Source organism: Aphelocoma coerulescens, chromosome 6 (assembly GCF_041296385.1).
Source record: "Aphelocoma coerulescens isolate FSJ_1873_10779 chromosome 6, UR_Acoe_1.0, whole genome shotgun sequence".
Classification (NCBI taxonomy): domain Eukaryota; kingdom Metazoa; phylum Chordata; class Aves; order Passeriformes; family Corvidae; genus Aphelocoma; species Aphelocoma coerulescens.
The window spans coordinates 31,389,089-31,408,348 of NC_091020.1; the positions used below are offsets into that span (position 1 = coordinate 31,389,089).

The following is a 19,260-nucleotide window of genomic DNA, read 5'->3' on the forward strand; positions in this document are numbered from 1 at the left end:
CAGTCAGCACCATTACTGGATGTTCTCTAGTTCCAGACTTTATGGGACTGTATAAACAACAAAAAACACAGTTATTTTTTTTTAATGCTTGGAAAACACTATTGCTCTGAAGGAGTCCCGTGACTCAACCAGCAATGAAATGAAAGGATCCAAAGACACAAAAATCAAGCCCTCAGAAGATGGCTCTGAGAACAAGTTTTTCCCAAGAAAACTACTGGCCCTGGATAACCCAGAAGAGGGCAGGAAAAGGACAAGAGGAGTATTACTTCTGTTCACACACCAGGTTTCTCAGGGAGAAACTATCCCAAGGTGTTCTCACTTTCTCCTTCAGCTGGTACAGAATAGGTCTGAGAACAGAAAAGGGTTGTTCAACAGCTGTTCTTCATGAACACATGGTGCAGGACTCACTAAAAAGTCAAGACACTGCAGCAGCTAATTCCTTAAGTTGTTTATTTATCATTGAAGAAACACACAGCAGCAAGTTCTGTGTTGGCTTCAGTGTGACCAGATCATTCCTCGTTGTTACTGCATCCCAGCTTTGAAGTCAACACAGCCATTACTACAGATCACTTTTTTGGAAAGGGAAAGAATTGACCCTGAAGACAAAGAATTGGAGGGGGAAATAGAACAATTTCTCCAAAACCACACATTTTAAATATGACAATATTTATAAATCCTTGAAAGGCATGAATTATCCAGTAATGGAAAAAGCAGTTGTGATGTTGGCAACAGAAAGTACATAGCCATATGCTTACCAAAACACTGAAATTGTAAAAGCTGCAAGTTTGATTTGTACACTGCAGCAGTGTGTACATTACTGGAACAATGACTGCAAAGTGGCCTCAGAGGCATTATGGATTCAAGTAAATCTACAGAAAATATCCCAGTGTAGCTAATTCACAATGTTTATTGTATTCAATTCAAATTTAAATAACTTACTGAATTTAGAGAGTGATAAAGTATCTCAGAAACCGCTTGCCCTCCAAGATACCTATGTAAAAGAGGGCTTTTCTATTTTTTTGGCTAATTATGCAAATTCTTTTAGCTCTGCTTTTTCAATAATTCCACTGTGTGAACAGAGGCGTTTTCAAATTCATGTCCTGTGACAATAGTACCCCATTCCAAACTAAGAAAGACTAAAAATAAAAAGGGCAGCCTGTTTTGGTGCAAGAGAGAAGCTGTACTGAAGACAGCTGTTGGGCTTGCTTCTTTTTATTTTAGCAACAAATGACCCATGAAATAAGCATCATTTGAAATTTCAGAAACTGGCATTCAATTTCCAACCTTCTGCTGTGAGTTTTGTGCATGATCAATCTATATGAGTAAGTAATTCATGCTTTCATGTTACCTCAAAACATTGGTTAAAGAATTCCAATTCAGAATGTTTATAAGCACAAATATAATCTGTGGATTCGATCAAATCAAAGCTAAAACATTGGTTAAACTCTGCAATTCCCACTTAACGCCGTACAGTGGTCCACCCTTCCTCATCTGTCTCGTTTTTAGTGCGGCGTACGGGCTCACGCTCCTTCTCTGTTTTCCAGGATCCTTTCTCCTTCTCCCCATCCCTTTCCCGCTCTTTGGATGCTGCTGGGGGAGCAGAAGCTGGAGGAGCAGCAGGAGCAGGGGCTGACCGCCGCACCGGTTCCCGTTCCTCCCCGCGCTCTTCCCTCCTGTCGTCAGCACGTCGCCACGAGCTCGCTACGGCACAGGAAGAAAGAAAAACAACTCAGTCGTGCTCCACCAGCAGCCTGCAAGAGTTCAAACAAACAGCCCCAACCCTGGCAGTGGGAGTTAGTGATCCTCAGCCCTGCCAACAGGGAATACGATGACAACAGCCAATCACACGTTTTAATTTTACAGGGAAGAACAGCAGAACTACTCAAACCTCTTCTCAGATTTGGGATTGTGGTGAGCAAGCCCAGTGACATCTTTAGAACACATTAAGTGCAGTAAGAATGTTCTACAGATGTACACAGTTTTAGGATGTTGTCATTGTCAAAAATACATACTATTATTAGCAGAATTAAAACACAAAAGTGTCCCTTTAGAAATGACTGAACTCTGAAAACAGAAAAATCCTTACTTAAGAACACTTGTGGAAAATGTTTAGGTGTTTGCTGTTATTAGGAAATTGCTCTTCAGTCTGCTGGAATCAAGAGGTAAAATGGTACTGAATTACATGACTCCACTGGTAACAGCATCTACCACCCTTTACTGTATGAAAAACTGTTCAATTCCACCAAAAAGGATGTTAAGAGTTCCATCCCACCTCTGTGTGAACAAAGCTGTGGCAGATGCCAAGAAGCCAAATACCAAAACTTCTTGATTCATTAAAAAAAAAAAAAATCTCCACACTGAGAATAGTCTGCTTTTCTGTCAGCAGCAGTCCCTCCTATGATCCCATGTTCTGTTCCAAGCTGCTCCCAAGTGCAGGGACACCCACATTTGGGGAAGAGACAAAATGAGATTTGGAACGTAAGAATCCAGAATTGGAAGATGTGGTGGTCCCTCCAGGCTAAATGGATTTCCTGTTACTGTATTTTTAGAACATAGCAAAGGATTAATAAATACACAAAATTAACACAGGTCTGTAATCAAAACAGGTTATTAATCAAAATTAATACCATTAATAGTGTGAAACCCCTAAGGCCTCATTTGGAAGTATTTCCCTCACATTTTAATGGTTTTAAGGAAAGGGCCAGAAATTACTTCTCTGGGATGTCTGTCCTGATAATCTAAACACAAAGACTTCATACACCCAGAACATAATCCTATGAGAAATGCATACTTGAAATGTTATCCACCTACTGTAGATGTGAAATGCTACTAAGATGGAAAAGAACACAACTACGAATAGTTAAGATTCACTGAAGAATTCTCAATTACGCCAAAGGTGCTTTTTATTATTTTGTTTATGGAAAGGCAGTTTAAATGGCTGAAAATATAACCTATTCCCATGTGACCCCCTCCCAGCACTGTCAGGAAGAGGGAGGCTCTATGGTGGATGTAGGACTTTAGGGACACTGAAATGAACGTACGCTCTTCCCGCTCGGATCGGAGCGGGGGCCCTCTCCTGAGGGGCGGCTCCCTGTCATCGCCACGTCGGTCTCTCATGTCACGACCACCTCTGTCCCACTCCTCACGACGACTTGAATCCCTCCAGCTGGAAGTTTCCTCAGCTGGCCCTCTCCTCCAACCGCCGTCATCCCTTTGGCCATGCAAAACATAAAACGAAATGTTAAGGTTTTTACCTTTGCTATGGAAAGGAGCAGTAATATATCCCAACACAGATATTTACAGAGCCAGTGGGTGTCTATTTAACATACTTCCAAAATTGGTTTTGTTTTTCTGGTGCCTAATATGGAATTCTCTTGAAAACAGGATAAAAATAAAAATTTAAAAGCATTTTAAGCATTTTGAAATTCCTCCTGTACAGAGAAACAGATAACATCATCCTAAAAATAACAAACCAAAAAGGCCCCAAAATGCCCTTAATCCATTTGCTGCCCTAAAGTGCTTAGTTTCACACAAACCAACCCTTGTTCCTTTCACTCAGCAATTCCACATTATTTCTGTATCAGCAGGGCCCTTTTTTTTTTTTTTTTTGCAGATACATTCTAGAAGTACTTAAACAGAGAAGTCAGACCTGGGACGCCTGAAACGATCATCTCGATCAAAATCTCTCTCCCTGTCAAATTCCCGCTCCTTCTCATTTTCATCCCGATCTTTGTCTCGATCCCATTCACGATCTCCTGAAGGTCTGGAGTCTCGGGGAGGGCCCCAGCTGTCCTCACGAGCCTTCTCTCGTTCTCTCCACCCCCCTGGAAGAAAGAAACGAAGTCAAAGGAATTTGTGACTGACCTCTTATCCCTCCTGTAGACAAAGAACCCTTTGCTTCTGTCACAGAAACTGGTTCTTCAAGTTTTGACCCGAGGATCCAACTCAAGATGTCTGTAAGAAGTTTGCACATCGAGTGGGAGCCACAGAGAAGACACTGTGCAAGCTGCTAAACGTAAAGCCAGTAATGCACAGCTCCTGTCAGGGCTGCCTGGAACAGTCCAGCAGAGTTGGTTGCACCCAGCAGTTTTCAGCCAGAAGCCACAAGGGTCTGGTGCAAAACAAGTGCAAGAAGAAGCAAAGGGTGTAGCTTACACAGTAGATTCCTTTGTGAAAATCTACAAGTGAGGAGATTATAAGCAAGCAGATTTTTAAAGAAGTTACTGCTTTTTAAAGCACTACTTTAACATATGAGTGTTGCTACCATCCCCTTAACTCAGTGCACCCTGAAATACTGCTCAGTTATTTATGAATGGGAGTTCTTTATTATGCAGCCTGCTTTGGCTTTAAATAGGAAAATTGGAGCGCAAGTTTTGATATTTATGGTAAGTTTTCTAAAGGTTTGGATTACAGAATTAGTGTCTATGAAAGTTGGTGTGGTGCCTGCCAATACGTAAGTGTAAAGAGCCAGGAAATCAAAATCATATCTAACATTTAAACATCATCAGAAGTTCTGAAAAGAATCAGAAACAGCTCTAGACACCATCAATGACACTTAAGAATACAAGAATAGTATAATTCAGTTTTTAAGAGACCTCAGGTCATCTAATCCAAACTCTGCTCTAAGCAGGACTTTCAGGAAGAGTTAAAAACAAAAAGGGAATGTTAATAACATTATCTCTGTACACATAGAAAGGGCTTATCAAAACCAGACCCACTTGAATGAGGTATCAAAATCCTCCTTTAGAAGGAGATTAACTTCAGACACACAGAATGGGTAGGGAAGGAGTGAGTCCAAGGTGTGCTAATCTAGTGAGAATGTTTCTCTCCCAGCAGAGCATTCAACTTGTATATTTTGGTTTGGCACACAGGGAAGTGACCAGTGTTAGTGTGTGACCTTTAGGCATCTTCCAGACAAGCAATTTTTTGTAATTTAACCAAATTAAAAGGTTTAATTATACTAAGTAGAGGAGTGTCCACATTAGCCAAATTAATCTAGATGTTTTCAGAGCTCATTCTCCCATCTCTGGCATCAAGTACATTACATCCATTATCTACTAGGTGAACACACACTTTGGAGGGAAGGTTATTCTATTACTGTATTTTACCTGGTTTACCAAATGGTCTCCAAGGACCTGGCCTTGAGTCTTCACCCCCACGCCACGGGCCTCTGTCATCATCTCTTCTGGAGAGCCTGTCATCGTCCGCATTCCGCCAGGGTCCCCTGTCGTCATCCCGCCGGGCCATCCTGTCGTCATCCAGCCCACGCCGAGGCCCTCTGTCATCATCCAGCCCACGCCGAGGCCCCCTGTCGTCATCTGCAGCCCGCCAGCTGCCCCTGTCATCATCCAGCCCACGCCTGGGGGGCCTGTCCTCATCCAGAGCCCGGCGGGGTGGCCGGTCATCATCCAGCCCACGCCGGGGCCCTCTGTCGTCATCTGCCGCGCGCCAGCTGCCTCTGTCATCGTCCAAGCCGCGCCGGGGGGGCCTGTCATCATCCAGGGCACGTCTGGGGGGTCTGTCGTCATCCAGGGCACGTCTGGGGGGTCTGTCATCATCCAGGGCGCGTCTGGGGGGTCTGTCATCATCCAGGGCGCGTCTGGGGGGCCTGTCGTCATCTGCAGCTCGCCAGCTCCCTCTGTCATCATCCAAACCACGCCGGGGCGGCCTGTCCTCATCCAATCCACGTCTGGGGGGCCTGTCCTCTTCCCCTTCTCGCCTTGGAGGCCTGTCCTCATCCCCTTCCCGTCTAGGTGGCCTGTCCTCTGCTGATTCCAGAGGACGCTCCTTTTCATCTGCAGGACCCCGCCGGGGCAGATCGTCCCCTCGCCGAGGCAGATCGTCCCCTCGTCGGAAAGGTCTTTCATCATCTCTGGGATCTCCTCGACGCCAGTCTCTATAAAACCACAGGGAACGAGTGAGAAGTGGAAGCTGACATCCAGGAAAGCTTTACATCAACAGTATCAAACCCCTCAAAGCCATTTCTGACTGCACCCACTTGGTGAGTGGTTCCAAACACAGTGTGCAGTTTCACAATACGCCTTCTAATGCTCTTCATTGCTATGGGAAAGCAGTAGGTCACTGTCCCTACAGCTTCAGTAAAGACTAAGCAGTTCATCATCTCCTTCAAAATTACAGTTTGGACAGTCCCCTGTTGGTTATCTGCTGCAACACAACAGAGAAGAGGGTTGGCTTCTACACCAGGTGACAAACTTGAGTGAAGTCTGAAAGAATCAGTATTAAATAACGCCACAACCATCAGTTAAGTAGGCCCCTTCTCCAAGCACATGCCACCCTTTACACACCATTTAGTCTACTGTCTACAGGATTTTACACATACATTTAGACCATAAACCCTGTTTTTGTCACCAGATTAATTTCTTTATTTCAGGAAATTAACCTTCCTCAGCAATAATAAAAAAGAAACAAGGAATAGAACATCACAGAAATGTATGGGTACCTGCTTCTTGGCACAAGAAGAGAAGCTGCACTGGGGTTGAGTCTCATGGATTTAAAAAAAACCCCAAAACATAACAAAAAGAACACCCCAAGGTTTAGAGATCCACTATGCTACTAAAATGTAAACAAAACCCAGCAATGACTTGCTACAAAACAACAGATGTAGGACTTGAAGAGGTGAGAACAAAGAGATAACAGTTTGTGACAATTCAGAGTCTCAAGAATTTTGAGGAATTGTGAGCAGTGCATTTCCTGGGTTTGGAAGAATAAGGGAGAATGCAATTATCATTGATCTGTGAGGTAAAAACCAAGCCACCAAGATTGTTAATTTCCATTTAGAGTCAAACTGGATAATCTTCCCCTTTGAAAAATCTGATTATTTTGCCATAAAAGACATGTGGAAGAATGGTTATAATGTTTATCAGATGAACAAGTATTTAATTCATTCAGATACCATTTCAGGGTCTTAAGATTTTTAAATCTATTTAAACTATTACTTTTAAACTACCACTACTCTAATCCATTTCTAGAAAAGCTGAATGAGAAATGAGTAAGACAAGCTGTATCGCTCTGTGTGGAAAAAAAATCCATTGACACATACAAATAAGTGCATTAAACACTTCACAAAATCACAGAATGGTTTGGGTTGGAAGAGACCTTGAAGATCATCTCATTCCACCCCCTGCCACAGGCAGGGACACTTCCACTATCCCAGGTTGCTCCAAGACACATCCAACCTGGCCTGGAACACTTCCAGGGATGGGGCAGCCACAACCTAAGGCAATATGTGAGTAGTGAAAGGCTTCACCCAGGAGTTTCATCCAATTGTTACATTCTGCAGTTCACGAGATAAGTGGATCACTACCAGGAATGGCAACACAGCTTTTAAGGAAAGATGGAATTCTATTTTGTTTATCGAGAGATCACACCCTTCTAAAACATTGTAAGAAATTACTATAGAGAGAAAGAGTCAATTACTTTGCTTCCACTGGAGTCAGAGTGAGCAGTAATAGATTTAAATTGCTTACTGGAAATTAGGCTTAGACACTTATAAAAATCTATATACCTGCAAGGCTAATTAAGCAATAAAACATACTGCCAATTGGAACCAGCAGTGTTATCTCCATCAGCACAGGCTTTTAAGAACAACTAGATGTGCACCACGCAAAATATTTTTAGCTACAGCTCATCCTGATGTGGAGCAAAAAAATGGACAAATGTTAAAAATCTTGTTTTCTACAACTGTATGAACAGTTTTCATTAATAAACATATCCAAAATAGATGTAAACAAGTGTGAATTTCTTCTTATTTTTAAATCCCAAGTAGCTTCAGAATATTCTTCCTTCAGAAATCTGTTCAACACAGTTCTTCAGAACTTAGTTTAATATATGGCATGTTTTCTGCTCTGTGATTCACTCTGGGACTTGCATAGTTACTGTCAAGTTTTCTAGATGGAAAATCTCAGAATTTCATCATCCAGGATACCTGCATTTGCTTGTCATCCTTCCCCATTCTGTATTTATAGCACTGACACCAATGTTTGAGTGGGAGAGAAATTGTTAATTTAAAAAGGAATCCAAGTAAGCAAGTTGTTTATCACACACAGAAGGTGTTTGCTTGCCTTCACATATCTAAGCCAAATAAAACAGGAATGTTATCTGAGCATGGTTCCAAGATAAAACCTCTCTCTCATTCCAAGATCCTTACAAAGCAACTTTTTAATAGAAGGTAATTTTCAGAGATGTAAAGGCATGAGATAATTACTCAGTTAGGGCAGCTTTAGCAGCAGCAACAAAATGGGAGTCTCCATACTTTGATCCCAATATAACCGGGGCTTAGTAACCCCTCATTACCTCTCCACTGGTGCTCGACGCCATTCAGATTCCGGCTCACCACCTCTTCTCCAGGAGCTTTCAGACTCCCTGTCACCCCAACGAGATTCCTGCATGTCAAAAGATATTAGGAACATTCTCTCTGAGTACTGTAAAATGAAGATATTCAACATATACTTTACTTTTGAGCATGTTATGCCACTAAAAACTCACTTCTCCCACTGTAGAACACTGAACTATCAGGAGTTTGAGTAACGAAAGTGTGGTTTTAACTGACTTTATTGTTTCTGGAAGAGTTGAAACAATAATACGGTTCCCCTTGTGCCACATACTTTACCAGTAGGGTAGGATATATGCAAATACACTAAAAATTATGAACAAGTGTATGAACAATTGAACAATAGCTACAGTCAGCCATAGCCACTACCTGTTGACACAATGGAGATGTTCTAACGGTTTCACTTTTCCTGGGATTTGATGAGAACAGGAATGAACTTAAGGAATTATTTGCTTTTGTGCTTTCTAATCTCCTCAGGAAATGTAACTGAATACACTGAAAGCTCTCTGTGGCAAGGACAGTTTTGTTCTCAATACCCAGAAGAGGTGAGGTATTAGTGATTCACAGCGGTTGCAGGGCAAAGCAATAATCAATCTGCATTCTTTTAAAATGATGTTAAAATGTCTCTCTCCATTGACAGACAAATTTTTATGCCTTAATTCCACCACAAGAAACTAGCTAGCTAAACCATCTAAAACACCTGATTCACATAATCGCACAACCTCTTCATAAGAAGGGTATTCCAGTTTTAAACCCCTCTTTGAAAAGTGTTTTTATTTGTCAATATGGGTTAACCAAGATCTTGCATATCCACTGCTCTGTCTCCTTAAATGCTTTTGAAATGACCTCAAATAACAATGGTGAGAAAAGAACCCCAAAACTGCAAATGGAATTTCTGGAGTGGTGCAGGTATCTCTCTCAGAACCTGAGCCAGCTTTTCCATATAATCAAGTGCCCACAGATAGGAGACCTCTTCTGTGAAAAATACCCATCATGATTACTTACCTGACAGACTATCAAAACAATTTATACAAGCTGGTAACTTATCTTCATGGCGTTACTCAATGAAATATGTATTAAACAAAGAGAAAAGCTGGGGGGGATGAAATTTAAAAGTAGTTCTCTTGAATGGCAAGTTCTGAAAAAGTGGGAGTTATGGTACTTACTTACACTCTTTTAAACAATTAAACATTTCCAAGTAACTTTTGTTTTGTTTCCTATTGGACTGGAATAACGAATTCTCCCAATCCAAGTTATATTTGTTAACAGAAAGTTGCACACACCTCTTGGTTTTATGTTATTGCGTATTTCTTATAAAATATAAAACTGCACTTTTATGTTTAATCTGGGGGGGATTTTCCTTGAATATCTACTTGAATTCCTGACTTTTGCACGAGTCACTGCACTTGCTTCCAATAGTTTTCTATGTTAAAGAAAATTTTGTCCAATATTCATTTTAGTCTTTATTAATTTAGTTTTTAAACAGCTTGGAGATCCTAGTAGTTTCTTTACTTTACTCTATTGCTAAACTAGAGATTCCAGATCCTGATAGTGAGCTGAAACTAAGTGACAGTAATTTAACTATTAAATTAGCCACTCACACTACAGCATCACAAAAAATAAATAAACCTACGATTTTGCAATGCTAACACCTTCTTCCAAATCTACAGAAGAAGGAGCAGTCAGAAAGAAACAAATCTGCAGGTATTACCCACCTTCCTTGAAAATGGGTCATCCAGACCTCTCCTTTCTTCTTCTCGACGGCGCTCTCTTTCCTCTATCTCCATTTCTCTTTGACGTTTTTTCTTCTCCAGCTCCTCCAGCTTTTTGACTCGCTCCTGGTACTCTCGCTGCTCCTGCTCGCGTTTCTCACGCTCGATGCGCTCTTTCTCCTCACGCTCTGCACAGTTGGAAACACACAGAGAACTTATTACCAACACAAATTCCATTGCTTTGCTGTATCCACACAAGGATTACACAATACAATCTCTCCCCTTTGACTCTATAAAAAGTAAACACAAAAAAAATACAAGCATTTCATATGATGTGTTTAGCTAACCACAGATCCTGTTTTCTGGAAGTCTCCTAAATCAAAAGCAATAAAGGAACCCTGATACATCCATTAATGAGACATCTTGAACAGTTAGCAAGAAAGAAAAAGGTCCAATACCTGTATGTTAATTCAATGTACACACCATAACTACCTCAATCATGGTAGAGGGTCCCTTCCTCAGGAAAGGCCAAACAAAAAAATCAGCTAACAGTGTCAGAAATTTTGATATTCATGACTGCTTCAGTTTTTGTTTGTTTGTTAAATACTGCATTATTATGAACTCTCAGACATAAAATCTTCATCCTCCAATTGACAAATAGGGCAGAAATTCCTCCTACAGGATGCCAACCACCTCTTCTCTTCTAAAGCCCTGAAACAGGCTATTAGGGCTACCAGGCAAAGAAATTCACAAAGAAAGGTGTGTGAGTCGTTTACAATTCCAGAGTTCTTGATTCTGACACCACTGTTCCCTTTCTTTTCTCTTTAAGATGTGCACAAACAAGTGGCCAGAACTCAAAACTAAAGGCTAAAATCAAAGACTCAATTTTTCATTAGCCTCCCTTACTTCATCTCCTTCTTCACCCATGTCTAGGCGCTACAAAGCTTTACCTTCCTGTCTATACTGCACAGGCAAGCAAGGAAGGTGCGACAACTGGAAGTTGAAAAGACTTCCTCCAAACTCATGAAGCAGGGAAACCAGACATTAGCTGTGTTACACAAATGGAATGGCTCGAGGATGCAAAGGATAAAAGAGTCACATTCTCAGTCTCACCTTTGAGCAGCTGCTCCTCCCGTAGCCTTTGCTCCTCTTCCTCCTTCTCCCTGTAGTAAGTGATGCGTCTCTCCTCTTTGCGCTGCTTCTTGCGTTCCTCCAGACGGTTCCGCCTCTCCTCTGCCAACCGCTCCTGGAACTGCTTGAGTTTATCCTGAAATACCAACAAGACAGCTCAGAACACCACAGCTGTAATGTCTATGAGCTGAGCAGTTACACAAATTGTTAAATAAAGCTACACAGAAACTCAAAACAACTGCAACATATTAATTTTGCTCCACTGAAAAACAACCTGTTCACCATTTCCATCTCTTCTGCAATTAATTTTGTGTTAGACAATACCCTCCAATTCAGAAGAAAGACAAATCATCATGCCCAATATTAGCCTTTTATCTGCTTTTTTGGAAAAGGGATTGCCTAACTAATAATTTATCTGTACCTAAAATACATTACCCAAAATTATCCCTATTATTGCAAAGAATCATATGCAGTTACTAATTTATATTAACATAACACCTCTTCTGCCTTTTTTTTGGTAGGTAAAGCCAGTTTTTACTGCAAACAGTCAAAGCTATAAACGGTCTCAGGAAATGAAAAATTTTAAAATGTACAGCAAGAAACAAAAGCATGGTTCTTTCCCTGAGCTTGTGGTCTGATTCATTTTTAAATTTTGGAAACACAAAACACAGCTTGAACAAACAAATACTTGAACGGTCAAAATAATTTCCAGATTCAAACATAACGATAATAAAAAAGAGACAAGTATTTCCACCTATTTTGTACCTCCAGTATGATTGTCAGTATTACTCCACCACCACAGTAAGTTCAAGTACTTCTGCAGACACAGCTGCCTGCCTATGACACCCAGTGATCCCTTACCAAGAGTATTGAAATCAACAATTTACCCCTCCTTTATTTTTCATATAAGCCAGTCCAGAAACTGTCAAAAATTTGAAGTGACAATACCCTAGGAATGGGTGCAAGAAATTTAATTTAAAAGTCAAAGCAGAAAATAAGCAATTCCACACTTCTGAACCATTTTAAATACTAGTTTGTTTCCAGTTTAATGAAGAATCCCTGGGTCTCAGTTTTAGTTCCTCACTTTAGGGGTGTACTTTGTTAACAATGCCTTGTCTCATGTACCTCATAAACTGTTCGCCGTGATGCTTTGAGCCTGGCTTCAAATAAATCTCTATCCTCCAACATCCTGGAGAGTCTGCTCTTGTGCTCAAGGGCTTTCTCACGCTCCAGCTGCAGGGTGGTGATCTGAAAATAGAAAATATAAAAGTATAACTTTACTATACCTTTGGATTCAATCTACCCCAGCCACTAGAAAGAGGAATTCTCTCTTCCTCTTTCAGAGCAAAGACAGAAGAAATTGCTGTCCACTAGAACAATGAAATCACAAAGCTAACATTTCAATCTTCCTTTCTTTTTTGGAAAGAGCTGGGGAAAAAAACCAAACCGTGCAAAACACACTATTTTTCATGCATTGCTAATGCACTTTATCAGCTGAACAAAGAATTCTTACCCTTTCTTCTTCCTGTTGCTCCCATAGCTCCATATCATGCACTCTTTGCTCCTCATAGGCAGTCTTTATCAGAGGAATTTCTTCCAAGCGTTTTGCTCTTTCAAAATAGTCAATCTGAGTAAAGATAACATCTTTTAGAATGACATAATGCACATAAACCCCTGCTTTCTGGAGAATCCTGCAATATATACAACAACCACACTGGACCATCAAAGGTCAACCCAGCCAAGAACCTGCCTCTACCACTGGCAACTAAGTGCACTCCCAGGCACGGATGCAGGAATAGAGACAGGCACATCACAATACTCTCTTCAGCATCACCCATTTTCAGCTCCCAGCATTTTCTGTGTTGGAAGTATTTTTATATTTTAAACATCAGTGGATTTTCTCTCTTGTCCTTCTGAACTCAAAGCTTTTCATATACAACAATGTACTTTGGAAAGAACTCCTGCATGTCTGTGGCTCACAGCATGAAGATCCAACTTCTACCTACAAACAGTTCTGAACACAGCTCCTGCTGGCTTCATTTGATGCTTCTCACTCCACTACCCATTGCAGGCAGTGCAAGAACAACTGCTCCCACCATCAGCTCTTACAACAGGTACACTCTTACAGACTTGGTACCACATCCTCTCTCTAGAAATCTGTCAGACAGAGGGGTACTACTTTACAAAGACATTTCTCCCACGGAAGCCAATCCACATCATTGACAATTCTTGTTGGCCTCCTGTCAAACTTCCAGCTCAGCTGCATCCTTTTAGACATAAAAAACCAGAGCTGCAGACAATGCTCAAAATGTAGAAGAACCAAGTTCTTCTGCTGGCAAAGAATGTTAAGTTTGGAGCCCATCATTTAATATGCAAAGCCAAAGACTAGGAGATTCTTTTCCCTGCCTTCCCTATATAAAGTTTTTAAATCTATCTAACCAGGACATAATTCAAAGGCCGTCTTTTGTCACACTACTAAGTTGGGGTTTTTTGTGAAGAACTTTGTAAAAAGCTTTTTTGGAATTCCAACTTAGTTACATCCATCAGATCAGCCTTACAAATATGTTTGCTTTGACAGCTTCAGAGAACTCCAAGAGGAAGCCCTTGCTAACATTCCTTTTATAGAAGCTGCACTGACTTTTCCAGGTAGATCATATTTACTCAGGTGACTACTAATTCTACTGTTTAATGTATTTTCTGCTCCTCTGTCCAGTATAAGCAACAGCTTTACAGGCCCACAGTGTCAAAGATTCTCACTGGAACCCTTTTAACTAACTTGTGACTTTCTACTTGCCATTTTTCTTCAAATGAGTTTTAAGTGACCCAAGTCACCAACTGTACCATAAAACCCGTTTCATTCCTGAATACAGCAGGAAGTCCTGGGTGAGTTTCACCTTGCCCAGGTCATGTGTTTCTATTTATTATGTCACATTTCTCACACTTTTATAGCTACCCGTTTCAGACAGATCCTTTTCTGCCATCTAGGAGGGCTCTAGCAGTGGAGTTTCCTCTGTTTCAGTGAGGACTAACAAATTAATTTAGCATCTCTGTAATGGTCTCACATCTAAACATTTAACCTATTCTGAAAATTTTTTAATTACAAGTCTTCCCAACTACGACTCAGTTCACATCCAGCTTAAGGGTCCTTTTTCAAATCAACTCCATTAATTAGAACGATTTTTGCACCAAAACCAGAAACCCAATTGGTATATAACACATTTACCTTTCTTTAGTATCAAACAATAACATTTCCAACATTATATATATGTGTGCATGCACATATACATATCAACACAGGAGATCACGTTCACTAAAAAACTATACTGACATTTGTACCCTTCCTACTTTGTACCTTTTTCTCCTGATTCTTCAGTCGTTCCTGAAGTTCCTTCTTTTCTTTTTCCAGCTGTTCCACTTGTTTAGCCATAATAAAGTCAGGATCCAATTCCTCGAGATCCTACAACCAAGTAAAGTTATCAATATAAAAGGGAGAAGAAAGTCCCACAAAAGGTAGTCTTTATTCCCCCAGGTCAAAAAGGTCCCATCCAAACCCAGAACTGAAGTTCACTTACACAGTCTCATTTTTAAGACACTGTTCGTAAGACAGTCATGTTTTTCAAGACCCATGAAATTCGGGTAGCCCAGCAATGTAACACTGAAAGCATAACAAAATAACTTCCCACTGCAACAATAAATCACCTACCTCAATATCAATATCTTTAAACGCTTTGGCTCCCAGTTCAGTCTTCTTAATCTGCTCCAAGCGCTCCCGAACAGTTTTCTTTTTGATCTGCTCATGCTCCTGCAGGATCCGCTCCTTCTCCCTCTCCTTTGCCTCCTGGCGCAGCCTCTCTTCCTCAGCTTTCCGGACTTTCTGCAGTTCTGCTTCCCGTTGTTCCAGCTCTTCCTTTTCACGTTGGATGTTCAGACTTTCCAGGCGCTCCTTTCTCTCCTCTATGGTTTGACGGCGCGCAAGGATACGCTGATGCTCCTTCCTGGAATTTTTCAGGAAGGCAGTGACTGCCAGCTGATGTTGTTCTTCCTTCTCTTGCTGGATTTAAATTAAGAATAAGACAACGATGTAAACAGCTCCTCTTTAAAAAGGAAGAAAGCAAAGCAAATGCTTTTCAAGGAAAAGGCAAAGTTAATTCTATTCTGCAAACTTGCCAGCTGAGTGGAATTACAACTGTGATGGCAAATCTAATCACTCACCCAAGTGGCACCCGAGGTAGCACCAACTGCCTAGAATCACGTGCACATGGAGAAAGTTGTCTGTAAAAGACAGCATTCTGCAACATGGCTTAGGTACGACAGTTTGACATTTTTCTGTCCAAAAATATTGCACACCCAGCTGTTATTGATATTGAAATCTGTAACTGCAATGGGTGCGTAGGTTGTTTTTCTCTGTATTTGTCTGAAAGCGTATCACCACATGTACTGTATTTCACCTAAGCTGTTTTGTTCTTTTAAAGCTTTGTTATTTTCCAAATACACTAATAAAAAGGAAAAGTACCCTAATTGACACAAAGCACTATCTGTGAGATGATAAAAAAAGTAAGTCAACAATTTAAACACTGTCTTTAAAACCATTTTCATTACCTTACAAAAAGCACTAGGCTTCTACACATTAGAACACAGACTGTTCTTTAAGCAGCCTTCCCACCCCCCAGCACTCCCCAGAGCACCCCCACAGTTCTTTATGGACATTCATGCTGTACACTTGAGGAGGTGTCACTGTGCCAGCTCAGGGAGCTGCCCATTTCCATGAGTCCAGCCAAACACTGCAGCTCCCCAATCAGCTCCCCACACTCCCCCAGCCATGCTGCTCCTGAAATGTGAGCACCCTCAGGGATATTTTTAGTAACCTCTCACTTCTAGGGCATTCAATAAAAACACTGAAACATCCACACTTTGTTGAAGATCTGCACACATTTAAAGATAAATAGAGGTACCAGAAACACAAAAGTAAAAAGCTTTAGATGAATTTAATGATTTTGTGAATTATAACGAATATGACAAATTAAAAGCTTTTAAGCACCAGATAAAAGCAGAAAGTTTTGACCTCAATAGTGAAGGAAAAAAGGGTATGAACTTGTTCTGTAGCTTTTCTAATAACCTTGATACTGTTCTCCAGTTTTACAAGTGTAATGACCATTACTGAGTTAAATGAGAAGGATTTACATCTTGTTCAGCTATTAACTGTACTAACATGTCAAGTGCAAGACTAATTGCCATTTCTATCCATGAATGCACAGTTAAAGCATATTTTTTCTTTCAAAATGACAATCTAATACAATTCACTAATCGAATTTTTTTGAAGGGAAAATCTACATCGAAATATTTTTATCTTAAACACTATAAAATCACCAATACATGTTCAACACAAGGAAGTGAGCATTAGGTGTCATGATAGAGTTCTATTTTTTGCTTTTATATCTAAAGAATATTACTTAGTATTTCAACATGTAGAAAGAATCTAACATGGACATCTTGCTATCAGCCTTTTTTCCACATGGAAAAAATATGTGCTACCTTTGCTACGAAATCTTTCATAAACATCAAAGAAATGAAAATTTACCACTGCTCTAGTAAGAAGTGAAGGTTTAACTTGCCACAACCAAAGCATGCTGGAAATCTGAGACTGATTTATACCTTGCTGCTACAGAACTCTGGAAAACCTGAAATGTGAGTCTGACCTTGGAGCCAAAAGCCCCAGGGAGGAAGAAAGGAAGTGACAAAGACAGGTCAGTTTTTGAGCTGTGGGATGTTTTGTTCTATAAAGCTATATTCCAGGTTTTTCACAACAGCAGTTTCTCCAGGAAGAATAAATGAAGCAGGCTCTTGGATTTTTAAAGACACATGCAAAATTTTAAACAAATCCTAGTTCTGTAGGCTCATGTATAGAGTTATTATTTGCTATATCCTAAGCCTAGTATTTTCAAGACCGGAAACTTTAAGCTCAGGCCTCTTGTGTATATTTTGCCATGATTTTAGTTATGACCAAACACTAACTAGCTGAGTGCTTTTAAGAATGACTTCTTTACAAGCACAAAAACCTGACTACCACTAAGCTGAAAAAAAAAGAAAGTAAAACGTACATCTAATCTGAGAAAACACATTCATTAAAATACAAGCCTTGACAACATTTTCATAAAACTTTAAATGACTTACCATTAAGTGAGGAGGCTTAATGACTGCAAGAGCCTTAGCCAGAGCTGAGGACATTGCAGTCAGCTGGTTTCTGATCTGCTCAGAAGGCATGCTCTGCAGCTGAGGGCCCAGTGGAGCATCCTCTCTAGTACAGTAATTCAAATCTGAACCAAAACTCAGTGTCCGGGTCGTGTGATCAAGGCGAACCTTTGCAAAGATAGAAAAAAAGGAAGAAAAAGGACAGTACTGTTTATTGAACAATTTCTCTGTTGCTCTGCCTATGACCACCATGAGTCAACAGAAGCTCCAAGAAGAAATTACTTGAAAAAAACTTTGCCATGCCATTCTATGAGAAATGCCAAATTAGTAGGAGAAAAACAGCACTTTGAATGAAGGTTTATTTCTATGGTTTAGGAAAAAAACAAACCCAAACAACAACAAAATCAAGGGAAGAGGCTGAACTTTCAAAGATTCAATGAAATGAGCACTGAAAGACAGATCACTCTTGCCTCTTGCTCCACACTGGCAACCAGTTCCTTTCCATCTCCTGCAATACACGTGAACCCAGACATCATTTCACACAAGTCTTTCTACAGCACTCACTTGTAAGTCACAATGCCTGGCTGCATCCACGATACAGCGCTCCAGCTGGAAAGCATCCACAAAAGGAACCAAGGTACACAGACGAGCAAACTCAATGCTTTGATAGATCTGGGCCACCTGAATGGGAACAGGAACAATAGGTACTTTTCCTCAATGAAAAGAAATCAGCAACAGAAGTTGTTGTACAAGCCTTAAAGTTAACTTGCTAAATTGTCAACAAATGAATGTATACATATTCATGTAATTGTAAATACTCTTGCAGGATTTTATTTCTGTACTGTATTTAGATTAAACCCTGTTCCTGAATAGCTGCTTTGTATGAAGGAGACTGGCAGCAGTAACTACATCCAGCTATGCTGCTAATTAGCCTTCAACTATTTCTTTAGCACACCAGAAATAACACTGCTCATCACTGGTAACGAAAGCAGGTCAATGAAATGTGCATTTTATAATAAAATTACATTAAAACCAAAACCCAAAGCAAAATACCCAAGACCTTACTCCAAAGAGAAGTTTTAAGAAACTTGGTAAGTAATGAAGAAAATCCAGAGAAGAGACTACACTACTGTACCCCACTATCAAGTATAGATACTACATCTGTACTTAAATGATGCACAAAACTGAAGATATGGGTTATACACTAGAAAAATGTATTTCAAAATCAGTCTTCTATTTGATGGAAAGAAAAACTATTTCATCATTAAAGTTTCCAACTTAATCTTCATCCAAAGCATATTCTAACTTATGTATACTTAAGAACATACATTTTCTTTACTCATACCTGCTGCAGAAGGCGAAGGATGGTGTTGTTTTGCAGGTGAGGAATGTACAGCTGTAATTCAGGTTCCTTTTCAGCTTGGTCCTTCACCCAGTTCAGAACCTATCAAAAGTCTGAAAAGTTACTCTATCTGCATTGACCTGTACAAACTTCACCATTAAAGTAACATTTCTGTTTATAGCTCTTGAAACGAGCACTTCTGTCCAGATACTGCCCTGTTTTACTGACGTGCATCCTTAGATCAGAACACTTACAGTTACAAAGCAGAGCTGACAGTTTTTGTATGAAGGCGACTGACAGTACTGGCAACATTTACCACACTGCTAATTTACCTTCAAGTTCTTTTTAGCACCTCAAATATCTTTGTTCCCACTATCAAAGAAAAAGAACATGATGTGCTTCATCAACTGCAGAATTTACACTACCTAATCAACAGCTCTCATATTATTCTACCTCCAAACACTCTACCTTTTAATAGTAAAACCAGTCATTGGTTTATCTTTCCACTCAGCACACAAGCCACTTGCCAGCTTATG

The 19,260-nt window shown here is 40.3% G+C and overlaps 1 protein-coding gene and 1 non-coding gene across 2 annotated transcripts in view; both read right to left on the reverse strand.

Moving 5' to 3' along the window:
• Nucleotides 1-433: 433 nt before the first annotated feature.
• Nucleotides 434-19,260, reverse strand: part of EIF3A (eukaryotic translation initiation factor 3 subunit A) — a 29,192-nt gene continuing 10,365 nt past the window's right edge. Inside the window, exons 9-22 of the mRNA XM_069020133.1 lie at nt 18,728-18,826; nt 17,947-18,063; nt 17,365-17,550; nt 14,897-15,244; nt 14,546-14,650; nt 12,707-12,820; nt 12,319-12,441; nt 11,176-11,329; nt 10,066-10,250; nt 8,314-8,402; nt 5,109-5,896; nt 3,650-3,824; nt 3,042-3,211; nt 434-1,701 (exon numbers count right to left, since the gene is read on the reverse strand). Of these exons, the coding sequence (XP_068876234.1) occupies nt 1,460-1,701; nt 3,042-3,211; nt 3,650-3,824; nt 5,109-5,896; nt 8,314-8,402; nt 10,066-10,250; nt 11,176-11,329; nt 12,319-12,441; nt 12,707-12,820; nt 14,546-14,650; nt 14,897-15,244; nt 17,365-17,550; nt 17,947-18,063; nt 18,728-18,826 (2,895 nt within the window). The 3' untranslated portion in view covers nt 434-1,459. The remainder of the gene's footprint in view (nt 1,702-3,041; nt 3,212-3,649; nt 3,825-5,108; nt 5,897-8,313; nt 8,403-10,065; nt 10,251-11,175; nt 11,330-12,318; nt 12,442-12,706; nt 12,821-14,545; nt 14,651-14,896; nt 15,245-17,364; nt 17,551-17,946; nt 18,064-18,727; nt 18,827-19,260) is intronic.
• On the reverse strand, nt 18,259-18,391 carry LOC138112906 (small nucleolar RNA SNORA19). Its single transcript, XR_011151908.1, has one exon. It is a non-coding gene; the product is annotated as a small nucleolar RNA SNORA19 (small nucleolar RNA).